The sequence below is a fragment of the Dromaius novaehollandiae genome, chromosome 3 (genome assembly GCF_036370855.1).
Source record: "Dromaius novaehollandiae isolate bDroNov1 chromosome 3, bDroNov1.hap1, whole genome shotgun sequence".
Taxonomy (NCBI): domain Eukaryota; kingdom Metazoa; phylum Chordata; class Aves; order Casuariiformes; family Dromaiidae; genus Dromaius; species Dromaius novaehollandiae.
In genome coordinates, this window is record NC_088100.1 from 106751361 (window position 1) to 106772833 (window position 21473).

At 39.8% G+C, this 21473-nt stretch overlaps 2 protein-coding genes and 1 long non-coding RNA gene across 9 annotated transcripts in view; 2 read left to right on the plus strand and 1 right to left on the minus strand.

Annotated features, from left to right (window-relative positions):
* Positions 1-7: 7 nt before the first annotated feature.
* Positions 8-10191, plus strand: LOC135327936 (uncharacterized). Its single transcript, XR_010388587.1, has 2 exons — positions 8-440; positions 7540-10191. It is a non-coding gene; the product is annotated as an uncharacterized LOC135327936 (long non-coding RNA).
* BPNT1 (3'(2'), 5'-bisphosphate nucleotidase 1) lies at positions 4872-19958 on the minus strand. Of its 7 annotated transcripts, none has more exons than XM_064509715.1 (10): positions 19860-19931; positions 19445-19495; positions 15304-15431; positions 10792-10896; positions 10451-10558; positions 9856-9904; positions 8692-8783; positions 7781-7978; positions 6813-6918; positions 4872-5499 (listed from the first exon to the last, which is right to left on the minus strand). In XM_064509715.1, exons 3-10 carry the CDS (start codon positions 15421-15423, stop codon positions 5351-5353), a joined length of 927 nt encoding a protein of 308 aa, XP_064365785.1. In that variant the 5' UTR covers positions 15424-15431; positions 19445-19495; positions 19860-19931; the 3' UTR covers positions 4872-5350. The 7 variants fall into 7 exon arrangements, 6 of the variants coding, with proteins under 6 accessions (XP_064365785.1, XP_064365786.1, XP_064365787.1 ...); XM_064509716.1 differs by lacking the exon at positions 19860-19931 and adding an exon at positions 19719-19819; XM_064509717.1 differs by lacking the exon at positions 19860-19931 and adding an exon at positions 19592-19682.
* Positions 19959-19983: 25 nt separating this feature from the next.
* IARS2 (isoleucyl-tRNA synthetase 2, mitochondrial) overlaps positions 19984-21473 on the plus strand; it is a 30817-nt gene continuing 29327 nt past the window's right edge. Inside the window, exons 1-2 of the mRNA XM_026107861.2 lie at positions 19984-20233; positions 20762-20884. Coding sequence (XP_025963646.1) covers positions 19991-20233; positions 20762-20884 — 366 coding nt within the window. The 5' untranslated portion in view covers positions 19984-19990. The remainder of the gene's footprint in view (positions 20234-20761; positions 20885-21473) is intronic.

Below are 21473 nucleotides of genomic sequence, written 5' to 3' on the forward strand. Positions count from 1 at the left end.
TGCGCTCCGCCTCCGTCACTTCCGGGGAAGGGGGTGTAGAGCGAAGCGGCGGCGCGCTGCCTCGGGGCTCCCACGGGGGTGAGGCCGCGGATTGGGGTTCCCCCCCGGTTACGGGGCCGCGGCCTCGCAGGCCGTGAAAACCTGCCCCGGGAAGGCAGATTTGAAGCCCCCTGGAAAAAACACGTTTTACGCGTGCCCGGGAGAGGCCTGCCGCTGCGGCTGGGGCGCGGGAGCCGCCTGCCCGCGGAAGGCGCCTCGGCAGGGCTGGGCTTTCACCCCAAGCCCGAGTGAAGCCACCTGAACCCCCGAACAGCAGTATTGCGGGGTGTCGGAGTGTCCCCTCGCGCGGCGGCGGTGGGGCTCAGCAGGGCCCTCTGCAGAGCTCTGCCTGGCTTGGCTGTGAGACCTCCCGCGCCGGGTGTCTGACAGCAGCAGCAGAGGTATCTGCCACCGCTTTTCTTTATGTAATAATGTTGCTCAAGGAGAGCAACATATGCTGACGCTTGTGTATTCATCAGTTTAACCTGCCTGTCTTGTATCTCTTTTCTTACTTTTTATTCCTCACAAACATACACATTTTGCGGTGGGTCACACTATTCTCGGAATGAATTACAAAAATACCGCGTTAGCAGTTTTTGCAGGAGACGGACTCAAGTTCACATTGTTGCAAGGACAATGCAGTGTCATTGTGCTGTTTTTCCCCCCTCCCTCGCTGTTTTACAGCTGGTACTGTAGCACCTAATTCGCCAGCAGAGAAGTTCTCAGATGCTTCATTGGCGGAGCAGCGCTCTTCTGTGCGCCAGAGGTAGCGGTCTAGCCAGAGCGTGACTGCTCCTAGTGTGCTGGCTTCTGTCCATTTCCTGCTGCCACACTGCATTTTGAGTTTCCTTAGTATTTTTCTGTATTAGCAATTCTTAGTTTCCATAAGTATGGAAGAAATTCCGAACCTTAACTTGTTTGCACATAGGGTAGAAACTAGTGTATGCCACGTGTGTTCTGATTCCAACGTGACAGTTGTAAATGAGCAGAGGTAAATGAAATTACAGCACAATTAGAAAGTGGCATATGCTGAAGAAATGCACAATGTACAGGAGGCTCTAGATGAAACTAAGGATATAGAGACATAGATGAACATTATTAACAGCAGGTTTTCTATTTGACTTTGTGTTTTAATATTTATTATATGAAAAGAGTAAGGCAGTTTTTGTGTTTTTAAGTCATTCTACCTCTACATCGGTGCTATTCAAGCACTTTGCAAATCCACATACAGATTTTGATCTGAATACTGGAGCATACATATCCAAGAATTCTGGAGAGGATGGGGGGGGAAAACTATGTATAACTGAGTCAGCAAAAATTAGATTAAACTGTACTTGTTAGGTTTTTCAAACTTCAGCTTTGCAATCAATGTTTGGAATGATTAAACTTACAATGAACCAAAATTTGAAGAAGGCTGTAATTAAAAAAGGCTGTATCTCTTGCCAGTTCTTGCTGGTCATATATTTGAGGAAATGGAAGAAAGGTAGGCTATAGATGAAAGGATTAAAAACACATGTTGTTCCTATATGTACAGCTTTAATCCAGCCTGATGATAGCATTATGGACTGGCATAGGCTGGATGATGACAGAATGAAGTAAGTGATAATCTTGCTAATTTATCTGTAAACATTACGAAAGAGCTTCCCCAGATCCTGCTCTGTGTCTGCAGATGGAGAAACTGGGAACACTTAATTAGGATTTGTCTTGTTTGTATCCTCTACTGTCAGGATGTTCCTGCTTGCTGGAAATATAGCCAGTGTATATGCTAGCTTTAAGAACAGCTTAAATTCACTCAGGACAAGCCTGGAAGCACTCCAGTGAAGTCATGTTGGTGTTACCCTAATGTGAGAAAAGGATTAGATCCAACAACTCTAAGCTTAGTTTAGAGAAGTAAATTAGAGTTGTTAAACATGTTGTGTCTTGAAAGTAGAAAGAAATGAGTATACCTTGAACACATTTGGCTGAAAATTGAATTTTGAAATAGTCATCTGTATGGAAAACTTTTTTTATATTGAAGTTCAGTTGTTAGCTTAAAGACAGTTTTGAGTGGACCGAGACTGCCAAATCTATGGAGATTCAAAGGGCTTAATTTTGCAGGCAGGGAGGAAGTGAGAACTTGGATTCAGTGCAGCTTGCAGGCTACTTTGTCATTCAAGTTTTGTCAGCAGAGGTTAAGGCAGGAGAAAAAAAAAAAAGTCATGCTGGGAGAACTTAAGCATCCAGACTTTAAGAAAGTAAGCAGCCAAGTTCAGGCCCCCTCCCTAACCTGGGAATCTGATGTCTGTCAGATGCCAGATGCCACTCTTCTATACAGACAGAACAGAGAGGAGGAAAAGCAAAATTATGCATAGTCTGTTTAAATTTGCAGCCTCTAGTGGAATTTCTTGGTATGTGTCATGTTATGAGGAAAAGGGGTGGGGGGGGGGGGCAAGACTCTCTAGTTTGAGGATGAGGGACTTGGGTCACTAAATTTGGAGAAAACTAGGGTACCTCAATTAAGGTGCACAGGTCCCCATTGAGTCAAGATACTCCAGGATCCTCAAATTCATCTTGAGAAGCCTTGACATCATCTGTGCTGGCTAAGGTTGCCAATTCCAGCTCCTCCATTCCTCAAGTGGACTGACTGGTTGCATCCCCAGTTTCCCTGTTCTGTAGAAAGGCTGACTGAAACAGGCCTCCCATTTCTTACATTCCCCAACTCTCAGGGCTCTTGGAAAGGCACCTGGAATTTGTTGCTTTCTTAAAATCTGGATGTGAAAAATTTCCAATTTCTGTTGTCCCTGTGCATGGGGAAAATGACCTAGGCTCTCCCATCCACATGCCCCAAGCTCTCCAAGACTGAGCTGGCATAAATTCTGCCAGAGGCATTTCATGTCATCAGGTGCTAGGGCCTCCTCTCAGTTGCAGGTTCCTTGGGCTCTCCCTAGCTGAGGTGTCATGGACCCTGCTGTGTTAAGACTTTCCTGACCCTCACATTGGCAGCATCACAGGAACCCCCAGCTGAGATGTCAGAGGTCCAGCTGGATTGAGGTGTCCTGGGCCATTCAAAACTCAGACAATGCAGGTCACCACACATGGAGATATTGCAGCCATCCCAAAACTGAGCACAGATCCACAAATTCTAAGATCATATTGAAGCTCCCCTGGTCCCACAACTTGAAGTGCTGCCTACCCCTCCAACCTGAGGTAGTGTAGGGTGCTAAACTTTTTTGAACAGAAAGGTACTTTCTTGGTAGAAGCAAGGGTGTCTTAGAGGGTTGCTCATTTCAGAAAAATCGATCATGATCTTTTAATTCTTCTTCTCTATTTATTCTCCATGTAAATCAAAAAATTATCATCCTTCATATATGCTACCTAATTTGTTCCTTGGAGCAGCAAACTCCCAAGCTTAGGTTTCCTGGGCCTTTCCCTGCTAAGTTGTCTTATGGTCTCTCAAACTGAGGTATCACAAGCTCCCCAAATAAAGGAATCCTCCCTGGAACAGCCAAAATCAGATGTCCTCAGGTTGGCTTAAACAGAGGGGTCCTTCTGCCTGATCAACACCAAGGTGCCTCAGGAGTCTGCCAGATTTACATGACCACGTAAAACCCACAATTTCTTATGCCCAGGTTAGGGTATATGAAAGGCCACACAATTTCCACATTCACAGTGAGAAGAATGAGCAACTAGTTTCAGGTGCTCTTTGAGAAGTGCTGGGAAACATGATCAATACTCCTTTTTCTTTCCTGCAAGAAACAGGCATTAATTGATTCCTCTTCCCTGCCTTCAAAATAGCATAGGAAAGATTTGTTTGGTAATCTGGCAATTGCATATGGCCAGCTGGCGATAGCTAGGTTGCAATCTCCAAAGGGAAGTGGAAGTGCTTTCTTTTCTTCTGGTTAAGTTCAGTCTTTTGTCTTTACTTCAGAGGTAGTTGGATGACAGTCTAATAAATGATTGTCCTTTGATTTGCTGAGGCCAGTGTTTTTAATTGTTTGGATCTGTTTAAGACTTGTAGTTAGGACAGCTGTATGGAGGTGGGACTCCAGAATTTGGTAAACAACCTTTTTTTGTGCCTCCATTTCTGTCTAGAAGCAAAAAGTATTACATAGCTCTCTGTTTGTTAAGTACAATTAAGGTAAGTACTTAAGAAAACACTAAGAAAATCCAACGGCCTTACTGTCAGACACCCAATCAGAAATGGAAAAAAAAACAGACATCCTTTCAGTACTAATTGTTTCAAAGAAATTACCTCAATAATTGGATTACTTCAAGCTGTGTTATCTACACACATGGCCTCATGTACTGAAGTTTCTTTATGCTAGTGTGATTTCTACCATTCGACTGAAAAGACAATGTCTCTATTCTTGTACACAACTTCTTGTAAAAGTACCTTGAACCTGGCTCAAAGATACAACCTTCCTAAAAAGGAGAGCATACACTAAATACAGACAAGAGGTTTAAAAGATTCAGTAAGTAAAATAAAATATACCATCATGAGAATCTGATGAATAGGTTGATTTGACGGGTTAAATAAATTCCTTATGCTACAAAAAATAGCTTTTAAGAATTAAGCTGAACTGTTTCAAAACACATAAACCTCTCTAGAACTAGCTAAGACCAACCATAGCTTATCTAGCTTGAAGAAAGGACCACAGAATCCTTGCAAAGGATTAATCAAAATATTGCTATGTTTTTATGGTAGAAGTCCTGCAGGAAAGAAATTGCCTCTATATTATATATAAAAGCCATTCTTGTCCTACAGTGTTAAGGAAAGCCAAATAAAAAGCAAAAACAAACCAATTCCATTCCCTCGTCAAACATACTCCTGCTTATAAAAGCACACATTTCACTTCTAAGAATTAAAACTATCAAGTTTATTATAAAGGGCTAAACCGTTAAGACAAATTCTCAGTCCCTTTGCATTTAACACAATCCTCATTGACTACGTACAACAACAACCATTAAGCAAAATCAGGTAAATGACTTAACATGATTTTGTGCCCTGAATATTAAGGTGATTTTTGGATGGTAGCATTATGATTAGCAGTGGATTCAGCAAAATCGTATCGCCTGAAGAATGATATCCTGCTTCTAAAATATATGGAGAACAGCTATTGAAGAAAAATGTCACCATTACGATGTACCTGCTAAACACAACTAAACAAATTGATCCAACAATATACCTAGATAGCCTATATGTAATTTTGAAATTATTGAACAGTCTAATATAAGAATGAAGCTCAGATTCTATAAAATAAAGTTTTAAGCTCAGTATCTTCTTTCTTCTGAGCTTGCTTTGTCAGCTTTCCAGGACAAGTGAAGACCTGCTTTAAGGTACAAGAGATTGTTTAACTGTGTTAGGAATATGACTTGCATAATAATCATAGTTCCTCAAAGTGGCAAGAACCCCAGCTGAATTCATGTGTTTCACTTCCTTGTTATAATGAAATGAATTTCCGTGGATATCAGTTATCTTGCCTGCAAAAAAGAAAAAGTTTTATTCTAGCAAACAGGATTTGGAGTCAGATAAGCTACCACTACAAGTGATATAACTAAAAACACAGGCAGGCTTTGGGTGGGACAGCAGTCCTGCTGCACAGGCAGCAGTCTTCAGTTGTAAAATACAATCTTTGCCACCTTTTTAAGCACAACAGCCTTTTTGTGGCTGAAATCAAACAACTTACGGTTTTCTTTTCTTTAAGCAATTCTTCTTCATGTTTCAGGAAAAAAAACCCTGCATCTCTTACAGATTAATTAAAATGCTTCCTGTGAATTTTACACATTGGCAATTGACAAGAAGGAAAGGAAAGCACAGTCTTCAGTTCAAGTAAAAGCCACCATGATGTAAAAATACCACAGCTGATTTTAAATGAGTTTCTAGAAATCACCTAAAAAGGGAGCAACATAAATTTTTATGCAAGCTAATTTAACCAAGAGATACCTACATAATGAAGAGGCTAAATAAAGCACTGTGCTGCCCCAGATTGGTTGTTTCTTGTGCCTGAGCTAACCTGTTCAAAGCTATCCCAGTTATCAACATTATACTGTAGACTGCAGAGGAGATAAATAAATCATACCAAGCCCATTATGCTTGCTTGACAGAATTCAGGAGTTTTTAATACAGCTTCATCTTAGCTGTTGTAAAAGGTCTGTCAACCTGAACAGCAGAAAAAGTATGATAATTATCTAATTCTTGTTAATCAGGCTTTTCATAACTTTTCTAACCCCTCAATCCCCAGAAAGATTAAGTGGCTTACGCTGGCTGGAAACCACTCATTATACTCAATTCTACAAATGACTCCATTTTGGAGATTATACATCCGAGCAGCGACTGTATGGTTTGGCCTGTTTTTGCTTTGAAGAGTACAGTGCCCACATGTTACACAGTAGTATGTTTATTAATAATGAGCTACTACATCCAATTAGTAGGACAATTTGATTTTACTGTAAAATAGCAGCCAGCAGAAAAAGAAGCCATTAGTTTGAAAATATCAATATGCTCAAAAATTTGGGAATTTGACCTTTTTTATTATTTGACAGTTACTGACAATATTACTCCAGGGCAAAGCAGATTATATAATGCTTTCCAGAGTCTAATATGCTGCCTCTCTGGAGTTATTGTTGATATCAAAGGGCTTCAGGCCCCTGTTATATCATTATTATTAAAAAAAAAAAGTCTAATTTCCTTCCAAAGACATACCATGAAATTCTTATTTTCTAGGAAAAGTATTAAGAACTTTAAATTGCTGCAGTTTCACTTATCTCAGAAAAAAAATGTGAATATTATTTACCTCCCACAGCATGTAAAATAGCTTCAGGTGCACATGTATCCCATTTCTTGCAGCCAGGACTGGCAAATACATAAGCCGATGCCTTGCCTTCTATAAGCTGGATGATCTGTTACAAATAGAGAGTAGTAATCATTGCAAAGGATGTAGGCATTGAGAAGTGGGGGAAAAGTAGGAAGAACAGGGATTAGATCAACTTACTCTATATGCATATGGTTAGAAAAGGAGCATCAACCACCCCGCCTTCAGATTATTGCAAAAAAAAAATCTTACCAAGATTTATAAAACTATGATCTATTTTAGATTATTATAAATACAGTCTGTAGGATGAGAATCTACTCTTAGTTTCAAAGTTAAGATTTCTCATCTTGTGCAAGTACTGAGAAAGTAAAGTGGAAACTACCACTATGTTGTATTGGAATGATTATGGTCCTTACACATGTTGGAAAAAAGGGTTTGGAGGCTCTGTTTTTCCCAGGTGGGGGAAGCATGATAAAACTAAGCTCTACATTCTGTAGCAAATGAGTATTCCCTGGATACTGAGGAGGCTTGCAAAAGAAATACCACTGTGGGCTGGTTCTATTTTTATCCTTTGATATCTGCTGCTAGATAGTTGGAGCAGAAGACCTATTAACCTGAACAGCAGGAAAAGTCTAATAATGGTGATTAAATTTAACCCCCATTTAGTCATTCTGGACTTTGGATAATGGTTTCTTTCTCCCCCACCCAGAGACAGTGTACTAGAGAAGACGGACCATAGCTATGACCAGGATGGCCATTCTTAGCATTCTACATGCATGAAATTCCGACTCGACCTTATAGCAGACTGAGTGCTAGGAAGAGAAGTTGTGCCAGAGAAGAAGGAAGTCCCCTGCACATTCATGCAAGTAAACAGAGGATTTCTGTCAAAATTCTTCACTCTTTTTCCAAAGGTAATGCCTCCAACCAAAAGAAGATTGGAGTTTTCATACCTTGTTTCCTGCTCCTCCAACTCTGATGACACTGTCTGGGTTCAAGGCGCTAATGCAGTCATTTACCAGGGTACTGCTGTGAGAACGCGTGGTAACAATGATGTGTTTCCCAGCAGGTGCTTCTGTGAGTTCAAATCCGAAGGCACCTATGCCCAGCACTCCCCAGATTGTCCTACCCAGTACAGCATCAGCTCCTGCCTATGTAGAAGGAATATAGGCAGTGATCAGTGTTTAGTTTAAAGCACGATGTAAAGGAATAGCTAGAGACATCTTTCCATCTTAAGGAGTATAATATTAACACTGAGATATACATTTAAACAGTGTCACTTAAAAAGAAGCATTCCGAAGTCCAGAGTGAGAAATCAGGATGCCTCGGCTCCTTCCCTCTAAGATAATAACTTGTAAAACCTTCAGCAGATCATGTACTGTTTTTCATCTGTGAAACTGTAGTGATGCATTACTTCCTGCCTCCAATGATTGTGACAAATTAATGTTAGCATATTTCTCTACTTCAGGCACAATTTATAACTGAAAATATCTTCATTGTCATTTCTTTGTGTTTCATCATATACTCCACATGGAACATGTAGCATCAGCTGATGATGTGCTTTACATCACTGTATCCTAGAGTGCAAAAGCGCTGATCTGCAAGTGTTTCACAACATGACACTGCTTTACACGTACTGTAGTATTACACAAGCCTTGAGACTCACTATGACTCTTAGTAGGTCCTTGACATTCAGTTCCTGAAAACTAATATTCAAAACTGTATATATAAAAACTACCCTTACATTACAACATCAACTCCAAAACACACTGCTTTTCAGCTGAAAGTGTGCTAACTAGAAATGTCTTAGAAGTGACAGTTTTAAATCACCTAATGCTCTCAAGCAGATCAATGCATTTAATACCTCATAGTTGTAAAATGGCTGGTTAATAACTCCTGCTATTGCTTTGCCTCCATAAGCAATTCCAATAAGAACTGTTACATGGTCAAGGAGACCTGTACAGAAACGATAAAAATGTGGTTATGCTTAAAAAAGAGAAACTAAAAATATTCAGAAAATCCCTGAATATTTAAGCCTTCAACAAAAGTCCCCAAACCAATATGGAAGGTGTACATGCAAAACAGAAGGTCTTAAAATGCAAATGCTAATCACGATTTTCAGATTTAACAGGCATAACACATTGCTTGATATGCCTTTTTTTTTTTTTTTTTTAAGTCAGTCTTGGGCTCTCCAAAAATATGCCCTGGATAGTTCATATTAGCAGAATTCAAACTACATTGTAATTAACACATAATGAGAATGAAATTCAAAGATACAACTACGTGGTAGTTTATGGATTACATTCTTCTAAATTTGGGGCCTGAACTCTTTAGTAGTACTCAAAAACAACTAATTCAATGGCAGTTGTACCATTGTACCACCTCTCTTTCTCTGAAGTGGGGAAAAGAAAAAAAAACTTTGATGCAAAGATATTGTGTTAATCAACTAAAAGATGCAACAGGAGGCTGAAGCAAGATTTTGGTGTGTTGATTTTTTCTGCATATTAGGGTCTATCCTGTGGATACAAATTAGGCCCTGCTGAAAACAGTTTCCTTCCATGACCAAAGAACTATGATTTTAGGGGAAGTTTTTGTTCTATTTTAAAAGGGCTACAAATACAGCTATAGCATTTAGGTAGTTTGAGACGGGGATGTAAGTGTTTGCATATTCCCATGCAAACAGATTTAATTCCCCAATAAAGAGTGTATGCAAAATAGTAAATTTATTTTACTAAAAACTTTTGAAGACATCCTGCTAACAGTCAAAGGCAGCAAAGGTTTCTCCTGTAGGAAATGTCGAGGGCCCTCAGTTCCCTGAAACGATAAAACTGGTGGGCACTCAGCAGCCCATCAGGAATATTCAGTACTGGTGGTAACCAAATGAAATGATTAAAAAATTCCATAGAACTTAAAGTACACAAGCAACACCAGCCTTATAGAAAATATTGTATGTAACTTCTGTCATCTAAAGAACCATTTATGTGTACATGCTACTTTATTAATCAGCAGAATTAAAAGAGAAGCCAACCTTCAGTGTACTCTTTGGTCCCATCCAGAGGATCAACCCATATTACAAGCTTAAAAAAAAGGGGGGGAGGGGGGAGGAACAACATGAACAAATACAAGTCATATAAATTAACATGCAAAATACATTTTTTTAACGCTTGTAGGGAGGGGAACTTTACAATAGTGATGATATAAAGAAAAGACATTCTAATCTTTTACTATTATGATATACAAGACTGAAGTCTACTTTAATATTTTACACTAAAGAAAAATGCACAAACTGAGTGGAACTTGTCAGCAAATATTTTAACAGAGATAAAGGCTTAAATTAAACATGGAAATGGCATTACTTTCTCAAGTCCAAAGTTGGTTCCTTCCAAATACATCTGAATCACAAAGTGTAAGAAGCAGATTTCCATTTCCCGTAAGTGCACACAGGGATATGCAGCATCTCTAGCTTTTGAGCTGTGATTCCCATGACTACATTTTAGTTTTCAAGGCAAAAAGAGAAACTGACAACACTGAAATAACTTCTTTTTTTCCTTAATACTTTCTTAGTTAAAATCAGTAAGTAATATTGATAGATGAGGGTAAAACATGAAGACGTGTAACATCACCTCTTCCTCCTTAATTCCTGTATACTGAGGAGGACAAGTTTTCTTCAGTATTTCTTCACAGTGACCATCTTCAATCAATTCCTCAGCTACATCATGAGGGGGCAGTTCCTAACAAAAAGATACTCAAAACCATTAGAAAAAGATGCTGGGCTCCACCTCGGTTTGCCTAAGAACTGTGGATTTGCTTGCAGCTCATTTGACAAAGCTAATGCAATGGAAAGATGACTGGAATGGAAATAAACTTTTTTTTTTGTTAAAAAAAAGAGATGGTTTCCTAAAACCTGCCAATGCAATTTGCACTGCAAGTTACGTTGTTAGTATGAAATAAATCAGGTCCTTACTTCTTCTCCTATGATTGTCACTTTGGGGAACTTCCGTGCCAGTGAAGCACAAATGCTGATTTGTACCAGTCGATCAGCTTTGGTCTGTAAGTCATTGGCTCCACTCTGTCAAAGGATGGATAGGAATGTGTTTATTAAAACAAACAAACAAAACAGTACAATGGCCTATATGACACTTTGAATACCTACCTTGTAATCGGAAAGCTAAGTCTAATTTGACAAATTTTCAGCCAAAAATAGTCTTAAGAGAGGCAGGCTAAAGACTGAAAAAGTCAATGAAGCAGACTTTCTCTCCTTATTCACCTCAGAGCTAAGATACACTGGTAAGATACTGTAACAATACTTACTTCAATGCTGTAGATGCTGTGTCCTTCTGATACACTGATGTAATTGTACTGAATGTGTATTTGTGTAAATGTTACACTATATATAGAAAAAATTAATGCAAGTATAAAGTCAGATACAATACAAGAAGAGGGAAAAAAACAGAAAGTAGGATATTAACAAGGAAAAAAACAGAAAATGTTTTAATGGTCACTGGAGAGACAAGGCAAATTAGGAAAGAAGAAATATAGGGAAGGTGTTTTTTTATACAACTTGTGTTAGGGTTAGATGAGAGAGATGATCCTTGACTCTATGAAAAGGGTGGTAGTGATGAAGAGGGGCAGTGTTATCTTAATATACAGATTTTGAAACTGGTATGGGAACATCAGTTCTCATGTTCCCAGGTTAGAGATGTAAAAATTGCAATATAAAAGCCTCCAAAGATATTTGAGGCCCAGAGATACAGTGAGGGATTTAAAAGTCTAATTAATCTAGCTTGTTAAAAGGAATGGAAACAATTATGTATAAACTGTTGAGTAGTAACAGGTTCCTTACTCTAGCAGAGAAGACATTAGAAAATGTCAAAAACTAACCAGAGAAATTACACTGGACAGTAACTCCTATACGTTTTACCAGCAAAAATATTCTAGAGGAAACCGTGGATTTGCCATCTCAAGATGACATGAAACAATGACTGAAAGCTTTTCTAAAGATGTACTGCAGCCACATACGTTGCTAGGGGGGTTACAGTACATCTTTAGAAAGATTTTCAGTCATTTCTTCTTAAACATTGTTTCTTGTTTCTTCTTAAACATTAATAACCTGCTACAGTAAATAAGTAATTCAGTAATACTTTCTAGTCTTTACCTTCATGCATTTATGAATGGAGGAGCCCTTTAGCGTGATCCAGGGACAGCATCTCAGTAACAAAATATATCTGTGAGCACAGGAATTAATAAAGCTGGTTCATCCAGTGATTTGTGTCTTAGCTGAGTTAAATAAAATTTTTATTTATCTGCTTATGTCTTATTTGGTGACAACATGAAAACTGTTGTATTCAGCTACAGAAATTAGACATAGGGATGGAAGATTATGGGTTAATTTTTTGCATACTCAAAACCTAGTCCATCCATTATCTGATTGCCTGTTTTTATGAAACTTGAAGATACTTTGTTTCTTTGAAATTTTCCTCTCACCCCCCAATAAATTTGGTTAAACTCAGCACTGTGTTCAGACCCAGGAAGATCAAGTTATTGCAGATGGTATCCTTGTTTCCAAGAAACCAAGCTAATAAAAACAGTGGGTTATGTTCTTCAAAACAGTCATCAATGATGGAAGGATAGCTGGACAAGGAGTCTACCTACCAATAATAATAAAAAAAAGACTGTACAAATGATACAAGGAAAAGCAATGGAAATGGAGAGCTTAGGGCTGACTGGGAGAAACTAAGTCAGGGAGAGGGGCTAGCTAAAAATCCAACTGAACCACTTTTGCTCATCTAGATAAATGATTTTTGATCATGACAAATGATCTAGACAAAGGACTGAGGCACATGTTGTATGGGAAAAGATGGAATTCTGGGTCTTCCTTTCTTTTCTAAAGCTTTTCACTGTTAGAATGGGTCTCAGTGGCATTTTCTGAGTGTAGACAGAAGGCAAATGATGACAGGCAACACTTCTGTTCTTGCACATCTCTCTCCTCTCTAGACTGTAGAGCAGAGACGCATACAAGTTCTCTCACTCGTTCTCTTCACCAGAAATCTTTTACAAAAAACTTGGAGGAATTCTCTGCAATCAGTAGCCCCTCTAAACAGGAACCTTTTCTGTAAGTCATTGTTTTCAGTCTGATTTTGTGTGTTTGTTGTTTGTTGTCTTCATAAAGAAAGGTTCATATAACTGGTGGTGTTATTTATAACCAATATCACCTGTTACTCTTGTTCACTTTACTTGATCAATTACAGAGCTTAAGAGGTGCTCATTTGCTGGTTTTATGAAATTAGAAAGTGATTGAGCAACACATCTCTGATTTACTGGGGAACAGTATTAACACAGCTGCATTTTTTTTAAAGTGAAACTGAATTAAGTTGATAAAATCCAGCATTTACTTTTTAGTTAAGTTTACCTTAATCTTGCTGGAGTCTTAAAAATAAGTTTAACAAAACTTCTTTATGCATTTAAAATTAACTGGTTAATCAAGCTAACTACAGACAGTGCTTCCTTTGTGCCTCTAGACAAAAGTATTTTAAGGCATACTAATACAGCTACCTTACAAGATTTTCCAAGAACCTAAAAGCAGGTTAAGCATGAGAGCCTGGTCTATTTACATACTTCTGAGAACCCTGCTATGCTTTTGAAAACATGGATCATTACCCTCCAGGTTTTTAAAATTCTCTGTTCCCCACACAGCTAATTTTATTTGCTTAGGGGAAAAAAAAGAAGAAAAATTTGCACATTTTCTCAATGGTGAATATAATTGAACAAGTAGGTAAAAAGAAAACTTTCTTTTTGCATCTACTGGCTGAACTGACAGTAAAAGTCATAGAGGATCAGGCTTCTTTGCACAAATGGCTGAAAGGAAAGAAGTTTCTTCATGTTCAGACGGAACTTCTCGTGTTTCAGTTTGTGCCCGTTGCCTCTTGTCCTGTCACTGGGCACCACTGAGAAGAGTCTGTCTGGCGCCATCCTCTCTACACCCTCCCTTCAGAAATTTTTACGCATCGATCAGATCCCCCTTCAGTCTTCTCCAGGCTGAACAGTCCCTGCTCTCTCAGCCTTTCCTCATATGAGAGATGTTCCAGTCCTTTAATCATCTTAGTAGCCCTTTGCTGGACTCGCTCCAGTAGCTCCATGTCTCTGTTGTGCTGGGGAGCCCAGCACTGGACACAGCACTCCAGGTGTGGCCTCACCAGGGCTGAGTAAAGGGGGAGGATCACCTCCTTCAACCTGCTGGCAATACTCTTCCTAATGCAGCCCACGATACCTTTGGCCACCTCAGCCACAAGGGCACATCACTGGCCCATGGTCAACCTGTTGTCCACCAGGACCCCAGGTCCTTCTCTGCAGAGCTGCTTCCCAGCAGGTCATCCCCCAGCCTGCACTGGTGCATGGGGTTGTTCCTCCCCAGGTGCAGGACTCTGCACTTGCCTTTGCTGACCTTCATGAGGTTCCTCTCTGCCCATCTCTCCAGCCTGTCAGGGTCCCTCTGAATGGCAGCACAGCCCTCTGGTGTATCAGCCACTCCTCCCAGGTTTGTATCACCAGCAAACTTGCTGAGGGTGCATGCTGTCCCCTCATCCAGGTCATTGATGAATCAGTTAAACAATATTGGATCCAGTATTGACCCCTGAGTGACACCACTAGCTACAGGCCTCCAACTAGACTTTGTGCCACTGATCACAACCCTCTGAGAGCTGCCATTCAGCCAGTTCTCAATCCACCTCCCTAAAGTAGTAACTATTTGAAAAATGTAAATACCAACAATTACTTCAAAATAAATACTGAAAATAATATAGATACTTAAGGCAGTCCATAATATTGTGACACACCTATAAAGCTTGAATTAATCTTCCAAATTTATTCCACCAATTCCAGTATCATAGTCAAAAGCAAGAAGCTGGCTCATCAGTGCAGCACACTAGCTTACAGTAAATTAAGAATTTAATGCAGATGGTTGCAATTTCATTTCTATTTTATACTTAGAAATAAATATGAAGTTCCAGATTAAAGTTGAAAAGCCTGATTTGCAGTAAAATCTAAGGTTCTTTTTTTTAAGAAACAAAACACAAATTTATCTTAATCCAAAATGATTAAGACACACAGTACTAAATACTATATTATAGATATTAGAACACAAGTATGGAAATTCACTGGAAAGAGACATTATTATGAATTCTGACATACTATCCAAAGACTGTGTTTCCTGAAGGGAATCAAGACAAAATTACGGTGTGTTCCTTTTAAGTGTCTGAACATCCTTCAGAAATATGGGTCAAAATACCTTATTTCTCCTGTGCTCTTTTAATCCTTTAATAAGGAATATTCCTTGCATCAGAGGTAAGGCTGAGCATCTTGAACTGATTGTATTTCCTTCCCTGGTTGCATAAGGACAGTCTGATCTTCAAAAATACCTCCTTGACCTGTATCTTACTCAGCATTAGTAAGAGAAATGAAATTGAAACAAAACAAATACCTTTTCCACTATCCCCAGATCTCCTGTAGCCATTACATTTCTAACAATTCGTGCAGCTTTTTCTGCAACAGAATATGCAGAGGCCACCACTCGCATGAGTAGAGTTGGAGAAGAAGCCATACTGAATGCTGAAAACAAACAAAAAGCAAACTTGTAAGCTTCCCTTGACTTTAGAAAGGACAAAAAGGGAAATATTTTACATAAATAACATTCCAAACACATGTAGGTTATTTATTTAAGCTGAGTAGAAAGGGGACAGTGAATTATTGCATGTCAGTAGTAATAAAGCAAGCTGTGATTTTTTTTAAATATAATTAATGTAACACAAAGATATGAAACTATTTCAGACAAGAGTTTCAAATATTCATGCTCTGGCAGTTAACCTATTTTTCATCACTAAATTAAAACTGTCATTAAAGGAAAACAACAGCAGCAGCAAATATCTTTATCATAAAAGTTAAGAAAAAAAAGTAAATAGTCTACAGTCGATTATGCATGTACTAAATTCATTTTTTCAGAACTGAACCTACAGAGTTGGTTTCTGTTCAGATTCAAATGCAAGGCTACCAAAAAGTATGACAAGAGCAGCCTCACTACTATTTTTTTTAAAATGAATGAAATAGGCTTTTGTAGATAGCCTGATTGTAGATACAAAATAGGCTGTTAATCTGCAGATACTGCAAACACTACACTTGTATGTGAAAGTCCACTCACCGCCATTTTACCATCCTTTCTATATGCCTCTAAACTTCTCTTGATTTTTTGATAGAAACCTAATTACATTCCCCTGCTCTTCTCAACGCTGTATAGCCTGTCTTTCTTCCTGATGTATGGTGTTCTACCTCTGTTCCCAGAACACTTCAGTGTAGTTGATTATGCCTTCAATTCTCAAATAAAGGAGTAACTACTCCTCTTGCAAAACACCAATAATCCTCCATTCCTCCCTCCTTTTCTCTACCTCAGGAAAGAGAGCTATTCACAACGCCTCTGTACTTTTTGAAGTGCAGAGTTAATTGCTTTTTATTATTTTCCTGACATTTTTTAATCTATGGAGACTGCCTGCTTTTTAGACTGTGCTTGTAAATATGATATACTTCAAAGTTAATCACTTGAGCACATAGCTAGAAAAAATATAGAGAAAGAAGTTATTAATCACTGAATCAAAGATGATATATATTAGGCTTCTCTCACAGTCACATAGCATTTTGAGCAATTGCAGCAAGCATTGCACAAGTGGCAATCAGTCATTATATAATACCTTTCCTTTACTGCTTGAGATATCTACTCAGTATAGTAAAGTATCATATAACGAGGTGATAAGTCCAGCTACTGTAGATGATGTTGAGGTGATCTCAAGTTCATGTTTGTTTAAAGTAAACTTAAGCTGTAGGCATCAAACTTAGGTGGTTTAACAACCTTTTCTAACATTTTGGAAAAACTGTACAAGCATCTCTAAAAATCAGAAGATCACTGGAGCTAAAAGAGTAGATTGATTGTATAAGTACATTCAAAAGCACAGTTGCTAAGTGCTAACGTTAATAATTATTTACTGCTCATGGAAGGGAGCAAAGTGCTCTGGAGTCATGTAAAATAGCCAAGGTCCATGCCCAAAGTATATGCAGTCTATCTTGGACAGACAACAATGCTTACAGAGGAAATTTTGAAAACACTATCTGTGGCGAAAAGCAGCTCTTAAAACAATTGAAAGTAGGAGAGCACATGTGTCATAGCACACAGGAAGACTGTTGTATTTTAATTACGTGAAACAAGTTAGCAGGACAAAACTAAAAAAACTGCAACAACATCCAAGCAATTCTATGTGCCAATATGGATTATATCATTTACATGATAGAGGTAAGATCTCCTCAAGAGATTCCTTGGTTTCCTATAATTTGTTGCTAAGTATATTATTGTTGCCAGCATTACATCTAGAACATGAGCACTTTCAAGAGAGACACTGGAAAATCTAGCATATTAAAGGAGAAGTTTGGGGTTAAAAAATGGATCTTGCAACAAGATAATTAATGTTTTATCCTCAGCTTCTGATTCTTCACATGAATCTGTTTCTGCTTTCTAAAATGAGCTTAAAACTTACCACTGATAAATGTTTAAATGTTTATTAAATAAACTTTCAAGAACCTCAGAAGACAATACAGAAATACTTTCTCCCATTCTTGAAGCTTGACCCTGGATGTTTTATCCACCTTTCTTGGGTATTCTTAAAGCAAACAGATCTACTCTCTTTCTGTAGTGAACATGCCTGAAATCTCCATACAAACCTCAACTTTAAGAAATCTTCTTTTTCATTAGACTGTTTTAAAGAGAGACACTGAAATGGCAGTTTCAACACAAACATACACACCCACTCCCCCTGGGATACAAGGTAACTAACAAGGTAAGTGAGAAGTATTTTATTACAGCAAAAGGTGCCTTACATTTTTACAAGGTTGTATGCGCTGTGTGGCACATTTTCTAGTATGTCAGATACCTTTCTGGTTATTTAGGTAAGTATGCGCTAGTTGCCAGTAAGTGCCTCATCTCTGTCAATTTGTCGATTTCTAATTAATTAGTTTGTTCCTAAGTTTATGACACAGTTCTTTCTGATGAGGAAAATGTCTAATGTATACTTCCACAATCCATTCAAGAAAATATTGCTTGCTTTGGACAAACAAGTTTGACTCTTAGACCTCTGTGCTGTTTACAAAGATTGCAGAACTGCCGCCCAGATTTAAATTGGCATACTATTTTCAAAACATACCTTGTCCTCCAAGGACCATCCGTCCTTTCCCCTAGCCCAGTAACCATACTGTTGACTATAATGGTGTCAGCTTGACGAATCAATCTACTTTTCAAATAAATGAGTTCTCCAGTTCTTGTTATATATTTTAAGCTTGAGATCTATTTAAAAATTATAGAATGGCCGCCGTTAATTTACCAAAACAGGTATGAAGTACCTGCTAATGTTGGCATCATACTGTCTCTTCTGAAAACACATTTATTTTCAGCTATAATTTCATGTGATGAAAGGAGAAAATGGACATCATAAATATCATGCCTTTAAACGCAAGTGCTAAAAAATAACTTCTTCCTCTGAATTATATGATGCCCAAGTGACTAGAGCTCTTCATTTCTTTACAATAACCTTTGGCTCACATTTTTTAAAAGATGAATTTCTCATTCTGCATATTGCTTAGCTTAAGGAAATAACAGTATTTATCCAGTATTGGTTGTGTAGCATTTAGAGTTTTCAACGGGGATTAAAAACGTCACCATTTAAAATGAAACAATGCCATTGTTTCACTAAGAACATAAAAGTTGTCTTCTCTTGTAAGTAATTCAGACTAAAGTCAAAATTATTTCTAGTTTGCAATCAGACAGCTTCAGTAGGAAGAACTGCCCTCTCTCTACCTTTACGTGGGTCCAGCAAGTCCCTGTGGTAAGGACACCACGGTCCTTACCACCACAGTCCAGGGACTTCAGGTCCTTAACGTTAGTATGTTCATTGTTTTTAAAAAATTTAAATGCCCGTGTCTAGTTCTCTTGCAATTAGCTTTCCCAGTACTTCAACTGCCTACAGTTCAGTCCTATTCAGACAATGATACTCAACCCTGAACGGTGCTGTCTTAAAGTCATTTTGCTGAGCACTATGTAGTTTAAAAAAGGTGGTTGTGGATTACTGAAAGAGACCTCTCGGCTTTTGTAACAGCTAACTCACCACCTTCAGTGCTACTTTTTCCTTGTTCTCAGCAATATCCCTTACACTTTTCATGTAACTGAGCAATAAACTGGCTTACTTAAAGGGACACTGCCAAAGCTAGCAAGCATGTAAGCTTTTTTATTTATGCTTACAATATGCAGCTTAAAAGAGTTTCCCCTTACTAAAATATTTTTAATTTTACCCATGCTATAAAAAACCCTCTTCCCTCCACAACAGTAGTCCCACATTCATGAGTCTACAATAATCACAGTGAACAGATAACATGGGAGAAAATGCTTTAAGTTCACCTTTCCAAACGGTTAAATAACCAAAAGCCAACATTCAACCCCTCACCAGAAAACTCCCAAAACACCATCTGAAAGAGCAACAATCGCCTTCCTCGAAACAATTATTTCGCCCTCAGGTAATAAAACATTAAGTTACCTTCACTGTTGTTCTTCCCTAGGCGGGCTCTTTATATTAAAACCCTCGTATCTATGTGGAACGACACATAAAATTAACTGCGCACGCGATCCTTTGAAAGCACGAGTGAAAACACTGTGAACCGCACCGGCAGGCAGGAGCTACTACCTTTACAAAGGTAGAAACGCCCCAGCTCTTTCCTGCTCCCGTCAGCTGCCGGGGAGGCCTAAACGCCCGCTCCCCTCCCCTCCCCTCCCCTCCCCTCCCCTCCCCTCCCCTGTGCGTTGCCCGCTACCCCCGACGCTGCCACGGCCCCGGCCCCGGCCCCGGCCCCGGCGGGCAGGCAGCACGACGCAGCGGCCGCAACGGCCACCCTCCCGCGCGGGCCGGGAAGAGGCGGGAGGGAGGCGCGCGCGCCGCCTGCCCTCGCGCTCACCCTCCCCGGAGAGACAAAAACGCGTTGTCACGTAACGCGTCCCTTCGCGCGGCCCGTCTCCACCGCCTCTCCGCTTTCCGTAGCGAAGGCGGAAGTGCTTCCTCAGCCCGCATCTCCGGGAGACGGCGAGGATGTCGTGGGCCTTGAGGGCGCCGCCGCTCGCTCGGGCCGGGGCGCGGCTGCGGCTCCGGGTCCGGCCCCGGGCTGCGGACGGCTGGGTGCGCTCGGCGGCCTCGGAGGCCAACAGCCGACAGCCCGCGGCGGAGAGCCGCGAGGACTCGCAGTACCGCGACACGGTGCTGCTGCCCCGCAGCCGCTTCCCCGCGCAGCTCCCGGGGCGGCTGCAGCCCGAGACCGAACTGGAGACGCAGCAGGTGGGGCCGGGGCCGGGGCCGGGGCGCGTCCCGGGCTGCCTCGGGGGCGGAGGGCCGCTCCCGGGGGCCCCGGGACGGGCAGCGGGGGCAGAGCCGCGGGCCTGGCAGAGGGACGGAGGGGCTCCGGCATCTGCGCTGTGCTGCGGCCGGCGTCTGGCAGACCCGGGTGGTCGTGGCTGGCTGCTTAGGCCGCCTCCTGTTAGCTGTCAGGGAAAGCTGAAGTTTCGAGTTGTGGGTGGGTTTTTGTTTTTGTTTTTGTTTGTTTGTTTTGATATTGCTGGATTACTACCAAGTTTGCTATAGTTGTTGTTTGGAGAAAAAGTAATAACCCTTTTGATAGCGGGGAGCCAGAACAATAATACTAGGCTCGGTGTTACTCTCTTTTCAAACTTTTTATTACTTTTAAGCTACTAATATATTCTCTTATGGAGTTAGAGTAGTCAGATCTTTGTGTTTTCCTTAAATGTTTTACTGTCTAGTTGAAACTTGTGTTTGTGGTGATTTAGGTTTTTCATGTTGTCTCTGCAGAAATGTGGCTTTTCAGAACTGTATTCGTGGCAAAGGCAAAGGAAAACAAAGCAGGAATTTTGTCTTCATGATGGACCACCTTATGCCAATGGAGAGCCTCACGTTGGCCATGCATTAAATAAAGTAAGTATTTATTCATTTATATGTTTCTGTTTTAAAGTGGTAGGCACTTTCTGTAATGTGCTGTGTATTCTCTATTCCCATTTAAATTGATGATACTTTCAAGTGTTTGGCATTTTGGGAGACAGGGTTCTTAATTTTCATTTTGTGAATAAAAGCAGCTGATGCGGCAGAATGTGGTGTCTATATGCTGAATGTTCAGGTGTGAGGCTGAATATGACACTTCTTTAAAGGGATAAAAATCTTAGAAAATCCAGTCTGTAATTCATCCCTAAGAAGTATAAATGTGCAATTTGCGAGTGTACAGAAATAACACATCTGTGTGTATACTTTATATATATGTATATATAAAAATGCTATTGTAATATCCACCTGAGCTGTGACTTTTTGGGTTCTTTTTCCTGTGGATGTTTTAGAAGTTTGTTGTATTGCACTTTTTTTTTTAACTTTATCTGGTATCCCCAATGTAAGCACAATGACAAGAAGTTGATGCTTTTTTAAAATACAGATTTTTATTTTCAAAATAATATTGTTAAGTAGGTATGGATATATTTAGATTCATCCCTGAGAATGGTGCTATTACATATACTAC

Excerpts from the sequence above, each read along its gene's own strand:
- BPNT1 (XM_026107884.2), bottom strand. The coding sequence starts at position 15,423 with ATGGCTTCTTCTCCAACTCTACTCATGCGAGTGGTGGCCTCTGCATAT. Across the intron at positions 10,559-10,791 it reads TGACAATCATAGGAGAAGAA|GAACTGCCCCCTCATGATGT; the intron begins GTAAGGACCTGA and ends TCTTTTTGTTAG. Across the intron at positions 8,784-9,855 it reads GACCAAAGAGTACACTGAAG|GTCTCCTTGACCATGTAACA; the intron begins GTTGGCTTCTCT and ends GTTTCTGTACAG.